Here is a 23243-nt window from a genome sequence, read left to right as displayed (position 1 = left end):
TTCCCAGCAATCAGTCCGGTTTAATTTGATTTTGGAGCGGGCAAGCAGAGGAGGAGGTGTGTCTGGTTGAAAAGGCAGTAATGGAAGCAGTTGCTTTTGTTGGCATGGATAGAATTGGGAGTCTTCTATGATTGTGTGAGCAACTACATCTTGAGAGATGTTTCAGTTAAGATCTGCCAAGCTGACAGGAGAGCTGCAGACGTGTCAGTACAGGGCATTGTCTCTCCATGTGTCCGACTATATTTCTGTTGACGGGGTTGTCTTCTTGTGTGTATCTGTAAACAGGTGTATTGTAGTGTGTAGTTAGCTTTCTGTCTGGCTGTTTTATGAGGTGAAGGTATGTCCGTTAGTGTGTTTAATTTATTGCCTCTGGTCATCTCTCTGCTGCTGACATCAGTGCCTTGGGCACATTTCGAGAGATGGTTTGTTTATGTGTCTGTCCTGCAATTTAAGTGTCCTAAATAAGGATGTTAATGATTAATGATTAATTGATTAATCAGCGTTAAGAATTTGACAATCAGAGATCAGCACAAATAATCAAAAAGTATCATTAATTGTCTTTCATTGTTTTATTTTGTCGTTTGAAAATACAAGAAGAAATTCTATACCAATTGAAGTTATGTTTATTTTAGCCTTTAAGTAGCATCAATGAAGGTTGGATTTTATCGGGCCAGTTGTAGTTATTTTATGTTATTACGTTTAGCAATCAAGTTTACTTTATCCGTCCTTTTGACTCCTAATGTAGCCTACTGTGATTAAGCATTGAACATAGATTGTGTCAGTGATTACAACAGTTTTGTAATGAAAACAAATGTCCAACATATTTCATGTATTATTTATGATGAACCAATATATGATTGTTAAGGCATCCGACTATCGATTATCGAAGTAATTTGACCTCCACATAGGGCTGGCATCTCTAAAAAAAACAACACAAGCACTATTAGATATTGGCGCAACAAGCATGCTGCATGCTGAGTGGCTCACTGACGCATATGAGATGAACTCCTCAGGTATTGAAATTGGGTATCAAATGACAAAACAGTTTACAATGCTTGTTAGTACTGACAGAATTCATGTTTTCATGATAGATAGCAATATGATTTATTCTAAAGACTTGATTTAGAAGTATCTACTCCCCAGAAATGTATGAAAGCTTAGAAAGGCATCCTATACATGTAAGTGTTAGCTGTGCATTCATATTTAAAGCTATATATTATGTAGAGAATGGATTGTATGCGATTTGGGGGGACAGAGTGGCTGAGATAGAAATACCATTCACCATATTCACCATAATACAAGACACTGTATCTTTATAATTATTTAAGGCTGTTATTTTAAGGTTAAAAAGTTGCAGAATGTTGCTTTAAATGAGCAAAAAGAGTTTTGTCACCTTTTAGCGAACTATTCCTCGAGGCTTAGCAGCTGGTGGATACATTTATATTCACACAGTCATCAGGTCACTGCGAATATTCACATCAAGGTTTAAAAGCAGCATTTTTATGGCTCCAAGTTCCGTGACTTTTCCTTAATAACCCAGCTTTACATGGAATTATGTGATAGCAGCTTTAGCTTACTGTGGGACGGATGTAACAGATTAAATCCAAATCCTGGTAATTTCAGCATCATTATTGGAAAAGAGGCCCCACATCACATTGATGCACTCACAGAATGTATGTAGACAAGAAGGTTGATTTGATTAAAAAGAAATAAGTCATGTGATTATGAAACATCACAAAATGATTATGATGTTGCTCTAAGATAATCAGACCAAAATGTGCAAGGTTTACACTCCAATTAATTTTCCATTAAATCTAGGTAAAGCAGGAAGGGGGTTAGGCTGTGTGTTGTTTTGTGTATTTGTGTTTCTTTGTGCGTACTAATAGCTGCTGTGCGAGGGTCTTTGACTGCACTTCCATCCATCGTAGATCAGGTTTGATTGCACAAAACTGTCGAAAGCATCAATAGAATGCTTTTTGGTGACAGAATGACAAAAGGGTATATTCTTTCTACACCCACCATTTCCGCTGCCATCAACAGTAATACAGAGAGAAACATGTGGGAAGCTGGGACACCAATTTCTCCACAGAGACTGACCTTTCTGTCTGCACTTGAAGCGCTCACTCTTTTGCTCTTACTGTCGCTATTTGCTATTGCTCTACACCTTTCACGTATGACTGAGTGGAACTGCTGTATTATACACCCACTCAGTGTGGGTTAGTCAAAGTTATACTGGGAAATGCTGGAAGCCACTAAATTAAGTGAAGATGGCAGGTTTAGGAACAGCGAGTGCGCTGCAATTTTAGTCACCTTCCATGCACAAAACGTCCCAGAATTCTTCTGTTTTATGTTTTCCTTGAGCTTGTTGAACCTGAATCATCCATTTCTTTTAACTTGGACATTTCTTCTACACCACAAATATACTGTAAATGTGAAACATATTATACATATGTATTTGCTAAAGTTAAATGATCAAACCTATTAACAAAATCTCACTTAGTTACATTTGTTATTTGATTATATATCATCGGAAATTCCAGATATCTTGGGTAGCATTTTATACCATTTTCTTGAAAATCACCATTAAATATTTTGGTATTGTGTATCTCTATTCTAATATATATTTATTATAATTTATAAGCAACTGTACTTAACAAGAGTCATATCAGATTGAAGATTGAATCCACTGTTGTAATTATGAAGCTACTGCAGGCAGCTGGCTAGCTTACCTCGGCAAAATTACTGGGAAATTCAGCTAGCCTCACACTTGCAAATTATACAAATTATTTATTGCGTCCTCGTTATATCTTGTGAAGACATCTGTGCTGATATGTTTCCTTTTTCAGTTTTTGGTAAAAAGTAATATATGTTTAAGTAACGGACAACCTCTGCCTCGCAGCATATGTACTGTAACATGTTACGTTAATTAATTTTTTTATCGTCTAACCCTAATCCACAAATAATCAACTAAATGCCGAGCACAGTAGCTTCTGTGCCGAGCCAGGTTACCTGGTTCCCCATCTGGGCTAAGCTAGGCTAATGTTGCTCAAGCTCATGTTTTGCAGACAAACATTAGAGGGATATAAATCTTTTCATCTAACTATACCCAGCAAGAAGGCCAGTTTCCCAAAATGTCAATGTTGCTATTTGATGATGATTTTACATGTGAATCTAGAATATTGTATCATTTAGAAGGTGTGTGTGTGTGTGTGTGTGTGTGTGTGTGTGTGTGTGTGTGTGTGTGTGTGTACGTGCCAGACTTCTGCCAGGTGGAGCTGCGTCTGTTGGCTCACCTCTCCTCTGACCCTGAGCTGCTCCGCATTTTCACCCACCCGCAGGCGGATGTCTTTACCATGTTGGCCTCTCAGTGGTGGGTCTCACACATGCACACACACTCACGGACGCATGCACACACACACACACACACACACACACACGCGCTTCTTCTCCCCTGATCTCCTTGCCAAGGTGAGTGTTGATGCTCTACAGGGTTTCTCCTACCCTTTCTCTCTCTCTCTCTCTCCCAGTCTCCCTCTCTCCCCCCTCACATCATACTGCTGGCTCCTTCACTTCAAACGCTAATAACCTTGTTGCCATGACTACCATGCCAACTGCCTCATCCGCTCTCTCCCTTTTTCATGGGCAGGACACCCCTGGGCTGGTCACCCTTGTGATTACATTGTAGTGCTTTTATATTTTGCAAGTGTGTGTGTTTTTTTTTTTTTTCAATTTCCCTTGCTGCCAGTGTGTGTCTGTGTTTACACGTAGGTGCCTTTTTTTTTTAATACTTTTTGTGTGAATGTGTGTGCGTCAGTGTTGTACCTTTGCTCCCGTCATCCATCTCAGTCAAGTGTGAGGCAGAGGGCAGCCGGTTAAACAGATTACCTGGTCACAAGGACCACATTAACAGCTCTAATGAGGCTTTACTTAGTCTCTCTTTCATTATATCTGTTTCACCTTTAAACAAATTAACTGGTGTCACTGCAGCTCTGGAGGGATTACTCTGCCCTGACTCTCCCTTTTTTTGTTTCTCTCTCTTTTACAGTCCTCTATTTTCTTTCCTCTGCGCCTTTTGGTTCAAGTGCTCTCAGTCTTTTTCTCGCCCTCTCTGTCCTTCCTCTCACAATTATTTCTCTCTGCTTAATCCCATCTTTCCCTCCTTTTCCATCGCTCTTTTTGACATGTTAATTTCACTGTTTCTTTTCTTCCATTTTTCTCCCATCCCCCCCCCCACTGCGTTCACTCTTTCAACACACTGCTCTCCCGCCAGTTATGTCACTAATCTGACTGGAAACCCTCTAAATATAGATATGCTAGAGGGTAAAAAGTGTTAAAAGGCTTTTAACTCATGGCCTGCAACAAAATGAATTCCTTTTTGCTTTGAATACAAATGAGATTTTTCTTTACAATACGCAAAACTGTATTTGTAAGAACAACCTGCAGCATTTTCTTTTTTAGCTTGCTTGTGCTTCAGCTTGTTGCAAATAGGTGTCAGTCGCAAACACAAACATGCAACAGCAACAAACCGAATTTTTGAGAAGCCTGAGACAAATGTAAAGCTTGTTGAAGTTAAAAAATGTGACAAATACCCTATTAAGAGAAACAGCAGGCAAGATTAATGCCTGTCCAGCAGGGGGCAGTGAAAATCCAGTATGGATATCCCCTCAGCTCACCCACTGGAGGTTGTAAGTTACCCATCATTTATCTCTCTTGGTTGTTTACTGAGAAATGTGTGTGTGTATGTGTGTGTGTGTGCGTGTGTCTGTGTGTGTGTGTTTGTCGGAGAGAAAGATCATTTTAAGGGTCATTAATTCCAGCTTAAGAGTCCTTATCCTGAGGCTACAGGCATCAAGACTTCTGACCATCCTGAGACACTTGAGTCTTGAAGTTCACCAGACACAACATAATTTCTCTATGGGTGTCTTTTTGTGCATGTGTGTGTGTGTGTGGTCTCCCTCAACACTGATTTTCAGTGGCAGCTCCCCGTCAGCCCCTCCAGAAATGCCACTTTGCAGACGTGTCATCCCACCCTGTCTGATCCCCAGTACTACGGCTGTCTACAAGTCACATTACATAACTGTCTCTGTCTGTTCATCCCTGCCTCTGTCTCTCTCTCCCCCTGCCTCTGTACCCCTCATACCCTTTTAACCTCCATAACTCATACTGATTCTTATTTTTTATTTTTGTTCTTCTGATTCTTCTGCAGTCCCTTTTCTTCTTTGTTATTTTTCTGTCTTGTGCTTTCACCTTCCCTGTGTCCCACCAGGCAACAAAGTGCATTTACATTTGATCTAAACATCTTGAATTAACAGACTTACGTCAGGATTCCTGGATGCATTGTGGGTAATCTAGGCGCCAGGTTTTTAAAAGGAAGAAATTGTGGAATAAAAAAAATGTGATATCTATCTTTTTGTCGTCTGGATTTCAATCCTTTGTTTTCAAGCTGTCTCTTATGAGTCCAACAGTATTTTGACCTTTTCAAAACGTGGCACCTACCTTACCCACAGTGCAACTTGGCCCCTGAGTGGCATCACCGGAGGTAAATATCTGATTACATGTAGCTTCCTCTGGAGCCACAAATTACCTATGATACTTTTTTCCTCATATGCAGTAGTACTCCTGGAGAACTGTAAACACACTTCAATGTGTAAAATTCTTGAACTTAAGCTTTAATTGTTGCATTTTATTCAATTTCATTCATCATTTTTTGATTTCTTATAAAGACTTGTTGTCACAATGAGCCAAGCTCTGCATGTATGACCACATTTCTGATGTTTTAACTTAATTTCTTCAAAACTACCTCTGAATTTGATGCTGTCTCTTTACTTTGCACTTTCAGCTTACCTAAGTGTACCTATATCTACATTTCCACTGTTTTATCTCCATTTTGTTTGGTAGTTACTTTTCAGTGTCAAAAATAGTAAAATATTGCATGAAAATGTTTTATCTTTGTCAACAGGGGGCTTCATTTGCATATATCACTTTACTAAAGATACACCAGATACCATCTGTTAATTCTCTACACCATTTCTCCTTCAATGTGTTTGTCACTCAGGAAAGGGGTGACTGAGGCTGAGGTGACTTCTGAGGATCGGGAACATGCCAAACGCATTGTCTACTCTGTTGTGTACGGGGCAGGTAAGTACCACACGCACACACACACACACACACACAGGCATAGAGCGGTGGGTGGTATTAATTGATTGACAACAATGAATATACAGTTATTCATGAGTCAACTGGACCATTGAGCTGTATTGTTTCAAAATGACAAAAACAATGAGCTTAAGTGTCATTCAGACCTGTAAGTGGTTCATTGTGTGAGGAGAGTAAATGTGTTAGCTGAGGAGATCAATCAGAGATAAAACACTGACAGAAAGAGGAGGAGGAGGAAGATGTGATGTCAGGGTTTTATGCAGGATTTCCAGATAGAGGGGTTCTTTTTCTGTGTCTTTCATGTTATGGATCACATTCCTGATTCCACAAGGCGGACACAGGGACAAGGGATAGAGGGTGGTGGGGCAGAGGAAGATAAAAATAGAGAGGGGAAGATAAATGTAATAATACACCCTTGTGGCCCGTAAAGAGGCTTGTCTGTGTCACTTGTGACCCATTTATGGTTGCACACACAAGACCAGAGTGATACAGGCCTGTGTGTGTGAGACTGGACATGTGTTAGATATTTGGCATGTTTTACGTGTGCATCTGTGCTGTCACCTGTGTGATGAAGGCAGGTTTTACAGGCATCCTGCACTCTTCATCAGGTTTTATTGCCTGTGGCCTACTTAAATGCTTATGTGGCGTTGCAGTTTTTTTCCATATGCTCACACAACACACCACACCAGCTCCCACTACAGTCTGGGGTGAAATAGCCACAGGGCCGACATGACTTCCAATAAATGACTAATCTTCTAAAGCCTGTAGTCTTGTATAATAACTGTTTTGACAACTTTAGAGCCTGTTATCAAAACTGCTATTATGCCAGACTACAGCAAATGTTCAAAACACAATCAATCATACATAATTAATTACACAATGCTGACTGCAGGGCTTCTGCTGTACAAGAAGGGCTCATTGTTTTGAATTTATTCAGAAAATTAATCAAATTTATCTCTATCAACCATGATAATTGGCAGCTTTTTTCAGCAGGAAAGGGTTACATGAATGCATGGGGACAAACAGTAAATTCCAGCTTAACTGATCTTTTTTCTTTAAGGAATTTTTTTTTTTTCCCCCATGATGAAAATTACATAAGCAACCTAAAGCTATCTCACATGTTATATTGTGCTTTGAGAAACTGTGGCTACATATTAATCGGGCTGCAATGTTATCACAGTATGTGTCATTATGCAATTATTAGTGTTATTATAGGGGCATCATAGCGCAAGATTAACTACTTATAGAATATAGAATAGAATGGAATAGCCTTTATTGACATTGGACTGTGGGGGTACAACGAAATTTAGGGTGCTATCACAGAGCCACCGTATATCACGAAAAGAAGACAAAGACATTTCAAAACAGGCTAAAAATGTGCGGTGTTACTTACCGTACATATACATCAATGACTGTAGCTACTGTTAGCTTGTTTGCTCAGTTAGCTGTGCAGCCAGCCTCACCACTTGGGGAGTGTTGGTCTTCACACCACTTGCACAGGAAATTTAGCCCACTATGAGAAAGGGGTGTTAAGGCCCAGGGCTAGCTGGTTAGCACGCTAGCTTCAGTAGATATTTCTTTAACACAAAACATCGACATCTTTGACATGAGGTCAAAACTCTTCATTCTTCACATTCCTGATGTGAAAAATTCTTACATATTGCATCTTTAAAGGAATGAAAACAGAGGGTTTCTTTGGGTGAACAAAGGCTTTATTATTATTTCCTATAATATTGTATTTTGACGGACAGAAAACTTAGACTGAACTTAAAACACATACGTTTAAATAATATGGTAGAATTCGCTACCGTAGATGAACCAATGCACGGTATGAAACTGTTTTATTTTTACTTAGAAGCTGGTGCACTGCTGCGACCCTACGTGTTAATATAATTTATTGCACCAAAACGTTCTTTCAGTTCACATAGCTTTTATATCTGCATATATCTGTCTTGAAAGTCTTAAAAAGCACTGAATTTCTTTAACAATAATAAGAATAAAAACCACTGTTGCGGGTCAGTGTAGTGAGTGGTAATGAGTCTCTCACTCAGAGAGGGTTCGCTTACTCCAAAAGCGAATGAACAGCAGCCTATCATGTGCTGTGCTTGTGGTATTCGCCTAAATATATAGCACAGATGATCAATTCTTACCTCTCGATAGTATGCTGCCACCAGAGATTGGTATGGTTTGAAACTCAACATGATTAGACATGAAATAAATTAACTTAGTGAATAAAGTTGTAGTTTAGTAAAATAACCACTTACTGTATATTGTTTTTCTCCATGGTAAAATGATATATAGGGATAAATAAAAACTTATCCAGCATCTTAGTGTCTTGTATTGGCCACTCTCTGTGACCCAGACAAGATATATTATCGAAACAGGACGTTTAATGTTCTCCGTGAAGAGAACATCCTGACAACACTAGAGAAATATGTTTGATCTAATCAAGCAATCAGCGGTGACCCTAAAGCGCATGGTTTGCATCAGAATCTGCATGAAGGGGAACTGGGCCAGTTGGTTTGAGCATGTAAAGAGATCATTCAAGTGGTCAACAGAATCTGACGCTCTCCAGCTAATGATGGAGAACTCTGTGGTATTTCTACAGCTCAGCGGGAGAAAACAAGCATAAGCAGAGAAACACAAACACTGATGAATGAGTTGGTTCCAAGAAAACTCAATGAAGCTCAGCAGTGATAGCCCATGAGGCAAATGTGTAAAGGCTATTCATTTGAGACATGTATGAGGGGGGCATGGTAGGCATACAGGGACAAATCACAAAGCAAAAAAGGTCAGTGCTAAAAATGCAGAGAAAATACGGAGCGCGTGAGGACGTGTTAAATCGAGGTGCTTGGGTGGAACGGTGAGGGAGATGTAGGAAATGTAGGATAGAGGCAGAAAAGACGGGGGGAGGTGGCGGAGGGGAGAGTAATGTAGGGGAAAGGGGAAGTGGAAGGAGCGGGTGGGGCCTGAGCGAGAGAGGAGGAATGGTAGGAGCTCCTGATCGCCGTAGACAGACGGCTCTTCATGGAAGGATGCGTTGCCATGGATACCAAATACTAAAAGGAAGCGCTCTCTCCGCAAGACAATAATCAGGCCAGGGAGGAGGGGCAGAGCGGTGCTATACACTCATGCACACACAGACACATACATACAAATGGGTCAACATGTAAGAAGGCAATGTGATGATGCTGGAGGGAGGGGAAAAGTAGGGGGAGGAAGGTGAGACAGAGATGAAAAAGAAAAGTTGATTAACATTCTTAGATCATTAAATCTGTCTAAACAGTTAAAATTTTCCCAATTATAGTGAGCTTTCCAAAAAAACAAAAAAATAGGAAAGTAATTAGGGGAGAACTGACAGGAGGGTTGCCGCAGTAAAAGACTAAAGGCTACAGAAAAGATTGACGGAGGTACGAGCAGCCAGTAACAGAGGTCAACAGTCACTCTCTCAGCTGACCTCATTCAGCAGGAATGCAGGCCTCATCCAGAGTCAGAGCTCTGTAGCATGGACACAGCGTCTTCACGGCGACTTTGCTCTCATTCGCCATCCCTGTTACCAACAGTATGCATATCAAACTCCCTGTCTTCTGGCCCAACAAACGCAAAAAACACATAACCAGCCACAGTTCTGAAAGGACAGAAGGACACACTAGGTAGAAAGACTTCAAATGTATTTAACTCTAAGCTTGACTTTCAAAAATTAAGACCATGTTGAAGACATTCTTTTTTTCATGTTATAATTGTTGGAATGGAAATGTATTCATTCAGGGAGTCATTTCTGGCAGTAAAACCACTTGAATACAAACTGTAGGGTGTACTGTAAAATATGTTGTCCTACTTAAAGATCAAGGAAACATTTACCACTTTTGCCACAACTTTTAAGCATTGTCATTATTTCTGACTGATATATGGTTGATATTACATAAAAATAATAGTTTTTTTATTAAGTATTTTCACTGCGCACTGTAAAATTGGACAAAGTGACTTAACTTGATATCAAAAAGGACATTGATTACCTCAAAATACCTCAAGTAAAGTAGACTAATAATTTCAAGTTGTTAAAACCTTTTAGCTTGAACAACATAGATTTAATTGTCTACTTTACTATTATTTGAGTCAACTTTTAGAATTTGCAGTGTACTCTTGGGATACTTTATGGTCACAATGCTACCTATCAAAGATACCCTTGAAAACGTGTTTTAAGACATTAAAAAAATACTGTAACAATTTGTGACTGATACTGTTTTTGAATGTTGATTCTAAAATTATTACTGAATTACTCTTACTCCTTCACTTCACTGGGAAATACATACAAATGATTCTTATCTTCAAAATTCAACATCACTCTTCTGTCAGTTGTATACTGGACTTTGATTGGCTCTAAAGTAGTCACGATGTCACAAAATCCTGCTCATACATACACGGCTTAAACTCAGATTTAAATTGGTTTGGGGAGAACAGATGAATTTAAAACTGGCCTCTGAAACTTTTAAACATCCAACTGCAGTAACAATAAGACAAAGACATTTTGGATCGGAGGACACAGAAGTCTGTGTGTGTGTTTCTGTTGTACGGTGGTGGTGATTTTTAATCTCTGTTGAAACTACTGTCTGTCCCCCCACGAACTCTCCTACAGCTCTCAGGCTGTTTGGCATGATATTACTCATCACCAACCACACACATTCCTCATAAGTCAAAACCACACACACACACACAGTGACTGTGGCACCCATTAGCGCACCCTCTACGCTCCTGTATCGATCTCTTCCTAACCTTACAGTCCACTCCTTTACTCCTGCTACAGGCTGTACACCTTTAATACTTCCTGGGAACACACACACACACACACACACACACACACACACACACACACACTGAGCCTCTGTTCTGAGCTTTATCATCACTTTTCACACAAACACACACACACACACACATACAGCCCTTGCAACCTTGCCCTGATCCTTGCCCACTCTCCTTTTATCTTGTCCTCTTCTATATTTCACCCTTCACTTGGCTCTGCTTTTCCTCTCTTCAGTTCTTTTACCCTCTGGTCCAGTCTGCCCTCTGTTCACTCTAGCCCTTTCAACTTTCATCTCTTCCCCTGGCCTCTCTCATCACTTTTCACACTCACAGTCAGTTGTGATGAAGGTTGCTGCTCCATGTAAATTCACCAGTTGCACATTTATCAGCTTAAATTGAACATTGATATTAAAGGAATAGTTTGGCATTTTGGGAGATATGTTTAGTCCCTCCGTCCTGAGATGATAATTCTGTCATATCTGTACGGTAAATATAAAACTCTAGCAAAACTTAGCAAAAAGACTGGACACAAGAGGAAACAGCTAGCTGGCTATGTCCAAAACGTATTAAAATCCGCCTAGCAGCATCTCTAATCCAAAAGAGGTTTTAACCGACATTTTTCAACATTTTTTGTTATTTCTCATCAAATGATGCATGGATCTTGATATAAAAAGTAGTTATTTTTGTGGCTGGTGCAGGGGGGGGCCAACAGGGGCCAGTGCCCCCGTAACTCAGTGGCTGGACCCCCCTGTGGCCCCCCCGACAGGGAGCCTGCATCAATAATACAATGACAGATTTTTTGCAATGATTTTGTTTTGAAGGGAAAGGCAGAAATAAAGTGTCTCAGCAGTTTACTACCCAATCAAAATTGCTGAAATTGTAAACACTGTTTTGTCTGAATGAGGGATTTATCTTTTTTTTTCCGGGTTGTATATGCCCCCTAACAAAAAAGCCGGCCCCAACCTGGCCCCCCTATTAAAACTAGTCTAGAACCCCCACTGGGCTGGTGTCTATGAGTGAGTACAAGAGTGGGCCTATGCCTTGGAGGAGCTATAGCTTCTAGTTCGTAAGGTAGTATTAAGTTGCAACCATTAGTTGTTGTCCAGATGGAGGGACCTAGATTAACAAGAAAATCTATTTTTTAGCATTAATCCTGATAACAATCTCGGAAAAGCAATATTTGAATGCTTCAACTTCAAACAACTATCAGCATGTTGTTTAAACACTGTAAGCAATAAAATACTGAGCAGGAAAGCGAATAAGTATATTTCCAAAAATGTCAAATTATTTCTTTAGCATACTGCAGTTATGGTCAATTTTTCAGACAGCTCTAGTGACACAAATCACAAATCATCATGGCTACAAAACTAGGCATAATCATACAATTTAGCATAGATTGGTAAGGGAACAATACCGTGTGGCTTCCCTCCCTAAAGTAAGCTTGCACTGTTTAATTAATCAAACTAATATATTGTTCCCTGCAGGTCGTGAGCGTCTGTCAGGGATCCTCGGGGTGAGTGCTGAGCAGGCCAGCAGATTTCAAGACAGCTTCCTCCAGACCTACAGAGAAGTCCAGGCCTTCATCCAGAGGACCATCCAGCAGTGCCACAAACAAGGTCAAATTCTCACTGCAGCTCCCCGATGAAACATTACCTCAAGGTCATCCCGAGGGTTAATGTCTCTAAAGGAACAGATCCTGGAGAAAATGTGTCACGTACTGTATGAGATTTTTTTTTCCCATAATTCAATGGCAAAATGTTTATTTATAGGATTACGGGTTAGGGTCAGAGTCACAGTTAAACTACAGGAAATTAAGGGTTCGTGTTTACAAATAAGATAAATCAGCAGAATGTGTGTGTGTGTTTGCATGCGTGTGAATGTCTTGGTTTTTGACACGCGCTTTGTAGTTTGAATTTCTTAAGCGTACACACACACACACATACACCCACGCTCTCTATGGATTTGTGTGTGTGTTTGGCCGAGAAAAAAAGAGGAAGAAGATGTGCTTGCATTGGCAGGAATGAGACAAACTGCCGTGGGTCAATACTTGAGGGGGACGAGGTGGATGGATCGAGGGTGGGTGAGGGGCTGACGGTTCAGACGGGACACTCTATTTATATTCGGACTGAACTGCCAACACAGCACACCTGAGACTTGAGCACGCTCACACAAAATAGTGTAAAGTCTGCACTTTAACCCTCGTTGCACACGGTACATGAGCCCAGCGTCGACAGGCGCAGGGATGAGGTCAGCTCCTCCAACCTTCAACTCTAAGGCCTGTGTTTGGGTGAAGACCAGCGTCTAATTAAAAGCACAATGTTACGAGGAAAACAAATTACACACAAATCCAATTAGTACAAATCTGTGGGAAAGAGTCCTAAGAAACTTTGGCGACTCTCTGCATGAAAAACTAGGTCCTTAGTCATTTTATCTTGTATAACAAGTGCTGAAAAACAACCTTGTTATGTAGAAGTCATCAAGAATCAGGTCAGGGCGGTAGATGTTTTTCACGTCAGCCGGGATGGCGAACACCTTTATCACAGACCCTGACTCGCCGACACGCAAAACAGGTGCTCCATCACCCACAGCGACCTATCACAGGCAACACACACCCCCTCGCTCATCGCTCCCCCTTCCTCCCACGGTGTAAGCCTCCTAATCGAAGCCGTGTAATGGACTCGTTCCTCAAAAAAAAACGCCGCGCACAGATCACAGTGGAAGCTTCCTCGTTCTCTGGGGCAAAGTGATGTTTTGCGCCAAACAGTCGGCTTTAATTCAGCTCATCACCATGGTGATCCTCCCATCGGAGAGTGTACCGGGATTTATCTACCCTGCTCGTCCCACACTCTCTCGTCGGTCTCACTCTTTCGCTTTGTTTCTTATCTGTCTCTCCCTCTTTTACATATTCCTGTCTGTCTCTCTCTCCCTTTTTTAGCCAGCCTCGTCCGATCTACGTCACTGTTTCCACATCTCTCTACTTCATGTCTCTGCCTGTCTCATTCCACAGCCGAAATTTAGCTGATCGATAAAATAGTCCCTGCTGTCTGCTAAGAGGCATACTATCACAGTAGATCCACTGGCTGTTTTAGGAGCTGCGCTGTGACTCAGGGAGCAGAGATTAATACATGCCCAGGCTCCTTGTCCACTGCACTGAGTTTATATCTGATCAGTACCTGATACAGCGATATTTTGTCCACAACTGCTGGATGCTGGCAGGCAGTGCCGGCTCAGCTACTGTCATATTTGTTGGAAGTGTACTGGAGAGGGCAAAGTGAAGGTGAGGTCAGGATCGTGTTGTGGGAGTAACAGCAGAGAGAAGGCAAGGGACAAAAAAGAGGACAAAACAGTAATATTTTATGTCTTCTTGCACATTTCTCTTAAGCTCTTGGGATGAATGTTGTACCTACACTTGAAAAGACTGCCTGAGATAGAGAAAAAAAAAAAAAGATGAGGAGACGAGGATGATTATTTATTTATTTTATTTTTTTTGGATGAGGGAATCACAGAGATGAAAACCAGCCATGTCTTCTGAAGGCCACAGCAGACACAGGGAAGCCTTGATCTGCATAGATATGTAAACAGCCTTATGTGCTAAGTCTCACACATAAACACGTCCTGGCACTGGTGTTCATGCGGATAGCTCCACTGCAGACTTCAGAAGATAGCAGAGCTGGCAGAGGATTGTCATTAATAAAAAAGGGATTCTGCAGCCTAGCTGTTTCTTCAGCCTGGTATGCTCTGTCATGAATATTGGCACATGATAGCAACACTCATCTATGTGGGCAGCTGTAATTCAAACACTGCATACGCACAGATGATGAGAAATAACAATGGTGCTGAGATATTCTACAAATCTGCAGATCTAAACACTTTTCATAACACTAGGCAATATGGTTTAGAATCAATAAGACAATACCAATAAAAATGTTCGCCCATGACCATTGTGATGCAGTATGTTCTACTTCTACCCATAACATCAGAGCAGGCTTAATGGCTTTAAAGTATCTTGATGTTAAATCTTAAGTGATTTTCTATATCGTTAGGCAGCCATAATCAATATTATATTAAATAACAACGTGAAAACACTGTGACAGTTTGAATCGGGTCACTTGAGGAACCTACAGCGAATCATCACTCGAATCTTCAGCTCCCCTCAGCTTTATGGCGTGTTTATTGAGTGTACATGTCTGGCTAAAAAGGGAGAGAGAGACAAACAGGAATATGTTAAAGAGGGAGAGACAGATAAGAAACAAAGCAAAATAGTATTTGTATAATTATCTTATAGCAAATGACAAACTGAACTGAGCACTGATCGCAACGGAGCGTGTTTTCTTATGCTTTTACTATCGTTACTATCACTGGCAGTCTACTAAGCATGAGACTTAAGATAAATATGGTCTATGGTCTGTCAGCAGGGGCGCACCCTATTTTGTCCCTGACGCTACATTGTGAATAACAAATCTGTGTTTAAATCGGCAGGTGGAGAGTTTGTAAGCAGTTAGCTGGTTAGTAGCTGGTTGGCAGCAGAGTTCTGCAGTATGTTTGTCTGAGGGGGGCTAACAGCTAACAGAGCTAATAGGGCTAACACAGCCAACAGTTAAACCCAGCAGGAGTGAGAGTATCTGTTCAGTGTTGACATGACGACTATAAGTAAAAAAAAATATATATATATACTGAAGTATTTTAGCTTAGAACAGTTTAGAGGTAAATGCCATTTATATTAACAAACAACTTTAACATCACCTCATAGCGAAAAAGGTAATTAAGAAGGTACAGTATGTTAAGAAGGCTTTTGATAACTCTTTTAGTTCATTTTTGATTATAATCTGCTTGTAGTCATTAATTTTGTCAACAGCAATATCTATTATGATATTATCTTATATTATATTATATTATATTATATTATAAAATATTATAGGTACTATTTCAATTGTTACCTGTTCCTAGTTTATTTATTAATTTATTTTATTTTTACCTCTACTTCCCAGAAAATGTACTAACTCTTACTGAACTTGAAAAACACTGGCCTTTGCCCATTAGGTGTGAAAAACACACACATGCCAGTGTGATTCACGGACATACCTGTCCATACTTACACACAATGTAGCGCACGCGTTCCTGTCATCAGGCCCCAGGACAAAGGTCACATTCCTGGTGAAAAGGTCACACGCATGTGTCATGGGTCAATTCAGAGTGAGTAGAAAGTTTTTTTTTTATGTGTTGGTTACTTACCGTTGTGAACTAATGCGTAATTCGTGTGCATTTATGCTTGTATGCATGATTGTGTGTGTGTGTGTGTGTGTGTGTGTGTGTGTGTGTGTGTGTGTTCTGGGAAGAGGGTCATTCAGGTTTCATGCCCTGGTTGGCTTTCCTCGTAGTAAGGGATACTAGAGGGATTTAGCCGTAAGCCTGCTCCATTGTCCAGCTGGTGGAATGTACTGGTCCACTGTGTGTGAGTGTGTGTGTGTGTTGCATACTTGCATCTGATAATGTGTGTTTGTGTATAATGTGCGTATCATGTCACTGCACATTCCTGGTTTGCCTTCCAGTGTGTGTTTGTGTGACTGCACTGGGAATGTCACTGTGTTTCTCTTTGCTTTTGTATGTGAATCATGTGGATACCAGGGTTTGTGTGTGTGTGTGTGTGTGTGTGTGTGTGTGTGTGTGTGTGTGTGTGTGTGTGTGTGTGTGTGTGCGTGTTGCACGCCTGTGTGTGTGTAGGTGGGTGTATGTTTGTGTCATTGTAACCCTGCTGTTACCATAATCACCCATAATGCTGTATCAACAAATGACTTTTCATGAAACTGTTCTCTTCAAAAACCTCTCTGTAGCGTTAGAAGCTGAGTCTGTAGTAATGGATGGTTATGGAATGGAGAAAGTAGTGTTTCCATCCAGAGACTGATGCTGCAGACAGTGAAAGGCCACAGCTTTCTTAAGTCATGAGACAGTTGCTCTTGGACATACCATGCTAAACTTTAAAGGAGGAACTCTGGCGATTTTACACCTATTTCTGTTTCTGTGTGTTTATGAGCCTGGGAATGCTAATGCATGTGTGAATGTTTTTATAAACCTTTTTCGGCTCCAGAGGGAGCTATGTTAAGTTGGATAAGATGCCCAAGTGATAATAATAATAATAATAACTTTATTTATATAGCACTTTTAAAAACAAGGTTTACAAAGTGCTTTGACAAACAAAGCAGAACAAATAAAAGGAACACAATTGAAATTACAATTGAAAAATGTAGAGCAAACAAATGGAATAGAAATAGTTAATAGTAAATTGAAATTAATAAGAGCAATGAAAAGATTTCATATAAGAACAATAGAAACAGATAAGGAATCTTAGACCATTAAGTAAATACACAATGGAGTAAAGTGCAGCAAACACTGGGAAGATAAAAAATAAGTGAAAAATAAATAAATGATAAATTAAAACTCAAAACTTGAAAATTAAAAAATTAAAAAGGAGACAACATCACAAAAAGGCAAGTCTATAAAAATGAGTTTTACGAAGTGATTTAAAAGAAGTTACTCATTCTGCAAGCCTTATCTCCTCAGGTAGGTTGTTCCAAAGCCGAGGGGCAATGACAGAAAAAGCTCGGTCACCTTTAGATTTAAGCTTTGACTTTGGAACTGCCAGGAGGCCCCCACCAGAGGATCTTAGGCTGCGAACTGGCTCATATGGGGTCAACATTTCTGTTATATAGCTTGGAGCCAGGCTAAGACGATCTTTAAAAGTGATCAGTAAAATCTTAAAATCCATTCTAAAACGAACAGGGAGCCAATGAACAGAAGCTAAAACTGGGGTGATGTGATGTCGTCTGTTAAAACCTGTGAGAAGCCGAGCTGCTGCGTTCTGGACCAGTTGGAGGCGGGAAAGAGACTTTTGATTTATGCCGGAGAGGAGGGAGTTACAGTAGTCTAGTCTGGAGAAAATGAATGCATGAATGACTTTTTCCAAATCAGAATGAGAAAGTATTGGTTTGATTTTGGAGATGGTTCTGAGTTGGAGGTAGCAGGACTGGACAACTGTTTTAATGTGTTTGTCGAAGGTGAGATCTAAATCGAATATGACTCCCAGGTTTCTAGCAGCGGGTTTAATGTTACTGGAGAGTGGACCAAGGCTATTTGTAATGAGGCTGGTGTCTGTGTTTGGGGGACTGAACAAGATGATTCTGATTTTGACTTGTTAAGTTGAAGAAAGTTTTGCGCCATCCAACAGTTAATATCATTAAGGCAGTCTAAGACAGCAGCTAGGCTTCTTGAGTCATGCTGTCTCAGCGGAAGGTATATCTGTGTGTCGTCTGCATAACAATGGAAAGAGACGTTGTGTTGTTGGATGATGTGGCCTAGTGGAAGCATGTAAATAGAAAATAAAACCGGACCTAAAACTGAACCCTGCGGTACACCACAGGTTATTTGAGCTTTAGATGATGTATGATTACCTATGGTGACCGCAAAGGTTCTCTCTAAAAGGTAAGAATGAAACCAACTAAGTGCAGTGTCCTTGATGCCAACCCAGGTTTTGAGGCGGTCAATTAAAATGTCATGATCTACAGTGTCAAACGCGGCACTGAGGTCTAAAAGTATTAAAATTGCACTTTCCCCTCTTTAAACTGTTAAAAGCAGGTCATTTGTTACCCTAAGAAGGGCAGTTTCTGTACTATGTATTGCTCTTAAACCCGATTGAAACTTCTCAAAGATGTTATTATGACACATAAATGCTAAAAGCTGGGATGAAACCACCTTTTCTAAAACTTTGGATAAAAACTGGAGTCTGGAAATTGGCCTAAAATTGCCAAGAACAGACGGATCAAGGTTTGGTTTCTTTAAAAGAGGTTGGACCACAGCATGTTTAAAACTAGAAGGAAAAATGCCATTTTCCAGTGAGCTGTTAATAATCAATAAAATAATGGGCCCAATTGTATCAATGACATCTTTTAGAAATTTTGTTGGAATAATATCAAGACTGCACGTAGTTGATTTCATCTGGGACGTGATTTCAGATAAAACAGGCATAAAAACAGGTGTAAAATTACTAAAATATGTGTGGATGTCCTTACTGACATGTAAGATGCAGTCTGGAGGAGTTATTTTCTGCTTGATATCCTTGACCTTGTTGATAAAAAAGTCTAAAAACATCTCTCATGTCATCTGAGGCGTCGCTAAAATGGCTGGTGGAGGGAGTAATGATGGAGTCTATGACCTGGAATAAAATTTTGGGGTTCGAGTGATTGGATGAAATGAGATTTGAGAAGAAAGAATTTCTTGCGTCTTTAACTGCTTTTTGGTAAGTCTTCATAGATTCTTTCCAGATTTCATAAAAAATGTGCAGTCCTGTCTTTTCTCCTGCAATCTCTCTTTAATTGCTGGGTGAGATCATTTAGCCAGGGTTGTGGAGAACTCTTTACTTTCTTATCTTTGTAAGGGGCAACAGAGTCCAGGACGGTCTGGGAGGTGTGATTAAAAAGAGAGACAAGCTCTTCAGTGGATTAAAAGCAGTTAAAAAGGCAGAATTAAAAAGCTCAGGAAACTTGCTAGCAGACAAGGAATTAAAGACCCGACGTTGGACTGTTGTGGTGCGTTCAATAGCTACCTGAGATAAAACCACATTGAATAAAATTCCTTGTGATCTGACACACAGATATCCTTTGTCTCAAAGTTTTCAGGGCTGAGACCGCAGTATAAAACCAAGTCAAGAGTGTGACCCTTTGAATGTGTTGGTCCTTGTACTCCTTGAATGAGGTTAAAAGATTCAAATGTGCCAATTGAGGCAGCGTTGGTGGCTGGTATGTGGAGTTACAAGTGAATTTACCAGACCTCTGTAGCCTGCTACTGCTCTCTGATTTAGGCTAGCTACTTGAGGCTACAATAGCCACCACTAGCATAACCTAGAAAAACTAGAGACCACATGCAAAGATGGCACCCATTCAAACCAATTAGAATTGTTCACATACATAAAATGCATTTTTTGGCTTCTGGCCTTATTTATGCGGCCAACTGAATGCACAGTTCAGAGTTCCCGCAGCATCCTATCTGGACTAGGAAACTAGGAAAACTAGGAAAGGTGAGTCCACCAGGTAGCAGGCGTGTTCACTGTGTTTACCAAGATTTGAAGAAAGATCACAAGAATTTGTTGGCGATAACTGTTGGAATTTACAGTATGCCCACTGCTTCAGAGTAAACTTTGCAGTACATCTTGCGAACTTCAGTGTTCTCAGAAAGATATTACCATTCGAATTAAAATTTCTGTGTGTGTTTTTGATGTTTTTTAGGTTATGTGCTTTCCATCATGGGTCGACGACGGACCCTCCCTAACATCAACGCCCCTGATTGGGGCATCCGCATGCAGGCAGAGAGGCAGGCAGTCAACTTCGTGGTCCAAGGTAGGATGACTGTAGGAGCTGTATTGTTTTACTCCCGATGACCAGGGATTCGCTATTTAGTTTGTTAACCAGCTCTCTTGACGTGTATTGTCAGATATTGGGAAAAATACAGTTGTGTTAGTACATAACAGTGGGGAACTGCTGAAGCAGAGATTGAGCTTGTCCTTAGATGAACTCTGTTCTTAGATATGACTGTTTGTACACTGTCCATTTGCAAATAATTAAGGGACGACCAGAAAAAAGGCATTCTCTAGTCTGTGAGTTCTTTATTAAACACATTGCCACCACAATAGAGGTTTGATTTTACTTATGTGTATTTGTGTACAGGCTCTGCCGCTGATCTCTGTAAGATGGCCATGATCAGAATCTTCAACCTGGTTTCCTCCTCCAGCTCACTGTCTGCCAGGTACAACCACTTAACAACCGCCTGAAGATGCTCATATTACAAGCAAATACTACCTAACACAGCATCCTTCCCTCTCTCCTGTAATGCAGCTAATGTAACAAATGTACACACTGGCCCTTTACACTGTAGTCCTCTCTGAGGCTACACAGGCAATCATGACCAAGTGCTATATTAATGAAGAGAGTCTATCATGCCAGAGCACATAAAGAACATCCAGTATTTAACCAGCCAACTAAATTTGTAGAGTTGAAGAGTTTTTCTCAAATGATTGCTGCTGTTACGCGCCAAACATTGTGGTGGAGTAAACACACTTGAAGCCAAGAGCCAAAATATACCAGAATTAGTTGTTGTTGGGAGAGCAGGATGAAAATTAATGGGTGGCCACCATGGTTGCGTGTTAATGATCAGCTAAATGCCACATCATTAGTTGCAGTTGTCGTAACAGTGTTTGGTGTATTTCTGAATGTGTTTGTAACTGTAGGCTCATAGCACAGCTCCACGATGAGCTGCTGTACGAGGTGGAGGACTCCCAGGTGGAACAGTTTGCAGGTGAATTTACGACACCCAATATCAGTTAATAGATATTTCATTATTTCACTATCAAAGACACTAATGCGCTGCACCTGTAGCGTCAGGTTTAAATTTTGTGTTTAAATGACAGGGCAGTTGCTAAAAAGCAGCTAATTGAGACTACAGAGGTTGTTAGGGATATTAAACGGTATTACATCGAACACGGAGACTCATTTACTCGCTAGTCCCATCTTTTCGGGCAAACTGCATTCGCCTTTACACTTACACAACAAAATGGCAAGTATCAGGGCCTGGTGCCTACATTACCCACAATACATCCATTGACAGTTCAATTGGAGATTCTGGTGTGTCATGCTAGTGGTGGCTTATGTAGCCTTGCCCACAAAGCAACTTTAAATTATGGCTTTGCTCAAAGGTATGATCATTCATACCTGTGTCTACATGTGCAGCTCTGGTGAAGAGCACGATGGAGTCCCTTCAGCACATAGACCACCTCAGAGTGCATCTTAAGGTGAGTGAAATTAAAATCGTTAAGTGGTATTACAGTGTCAGTTATCATGTTCAGAGATTTTTTTCCACCTTCACTCGTCAATGAAAGATTGTTTTGTTCCTATTGGACCCGGGGATAGCACACACATGCACTGTAAAGGTGCTTGTTCCTTGTATTGCTTCTTCAGGAAAGAGCATGACTTTACTCAGATATTTCACATGTTAAACCATCATTTTTCATTTTTCACAACTCAGGAAAGCTGATTTTTTAATAAAATAGAATTTTTTTCAATGGACTTCCTAAAAATACCATCAACAAGCCACATAGAAATTGTGATTAATTTGCTTTAGCAATACCTACTGGTTAACATTGTACCGCCAAAATAAGAGCATTCAAGATTTGAAATTACTGCCAGTCCCATGGCTGCTCTTCTGTCAGGCATCAGTTAGGTGAGTGAATAATAATCTGGGTCACCGTGAACGACACCGACATGTGTGCTGACACACTGACACCTTTTCCCTTTTCTTATGTGTGTGTTCGTGTGTGTTTCCCAGGTCCCCCTGAAGGTGGCGGTCTCCAGTGGCAAGTCTTGGGGCTCCATGTGTGAGCTTCGCGTCCCTCCAACGTCTCCCTCTCCTTCTCTTTAAACCCCCCTCCCTCCTTCTTTATGCTCTCTGTTTCACCGCCTCCCTTCTTGAATATACTTTCTTTTCACTGCTCCAGACATTTTCTCTGCTCGCTCTCACTCCCTCTTGGTGTGTTCTCATCAGAGTTTCTTGTTCCATTTCTCCCTCTCAGTCTGTCTCACCCTCTCCCTTCGCTCGTCCTGCATCCACATTGCTATGGAAACAGGCAGCTGCAGCTCCCTCCAGCTCCCACTTCTTCTCTCTCTCTCTCTCTCTCTCTCTCTCTCTCTCTCTCTCTCCATCCTGCAAAAAAAGGTTACTTGTCCTCCTCCTCTCCTCCTCAGTTTTCACACTCTCCTGTTAAGACCAATCCTGTTTTCTCTGCCTTGTTGCCAAGGTGAAGCTACATGTTTTATTTATTGCTTTGTAAGACTGGCTTTCTAGTATGTTTTAAAAGAAAGACGTAGCTGTTGAGCTACTGTATACCTAAAATATATTGTGTTCTATACCATGTTTGTATGTATTGTTTGTGTGCTTTGTTCATGCTGAATAAAGCTTGAATTAGTTCTGCATGCTGATAAACATATATGACAGGTTCCCACTGGATAAACCCAATGACCTCTTTCACACATTTTCATTTCCTTGTGCAGGTTGTTCTTCATGTTCTTCAAGGCAACTTACATTCATTTTTTTTTTTTAGCTTATTAGCATCATTCTAGAATAATCAAAGCAGCATGATAACCTTGAATTTTAAACATTACAAATGAGTGCAAGTCATAGCTCCCTGACTATATTAAGATGAATGATTCGAGAGAGAAATTCCAAGGGAACAGTGCAATGAAGAGTTA

At 40.5% G+C, this 23243-nt stretch overlaps 1 protein-coding gene across 4 annotated transcripts in view; it reads left to right on the top strand.

Moving 5' to 3' along the window:
• The window catches only part of LOC115589229 (polymerase (DNA directed) nu), a 65923-nt gene extending 42956 nt beyond the window's left edge, over window positions 1-22967 (top strand). For all 4 annotated transcript variants that reach the window (XM_030430020.1, XM_030430021.1, XM_030430023.1 and 1 more), the window contains 8 exons: window positions 3259-3370; window positions 6056-6138; window positions 12441-12572; window positions 20232-20342; window positions 20670-20748; window positions 21230-21297; window positions 21729-21790; window positions 22324-22967. In XM_030430020.1, the coding sequence (XP_030285880.1) occupies window positions 3259-3370; window positions 6056-6138; window positions 12441-12572; window positions 20232-20342; window positions 20670-20748; window positions 21230-21297; window positions 21729-21790; window positions 22324-22416 (740 nt within the window). In that variant the 3' untranslated portion in view covers window positions 22417-22967. The remainder of the gene's footprint in view (window positions 1-3258; window positions 3371-6055; window positions 6139-12440; window positions 12573-20231; window positions 20343-20669; window positions 20749-21229; window positions 21298-21728; window positions 21791-22323) is intronic.
• The last annotated feature ends 276 nt before the right edge of the window (window positions 22968-23243 follow it).

Source organism: Sparus aurata, chromosome 10 (assembly GCF_900880675.1).
Source record: "Sparus aurata chromosome 10, fSpaAur1.1, whole genome shotgun sequence".
Lineage (NCBI taxonomy): Eukaryota > Metazoa > Chordata > Actinopteri > Spariformes > Sparidae > Sparus > Sparus aurata.
Note: the sequence above shows the minus strand (reverse complement) of the source record. Positions and strands in the feature narration are given on the sequence as shown.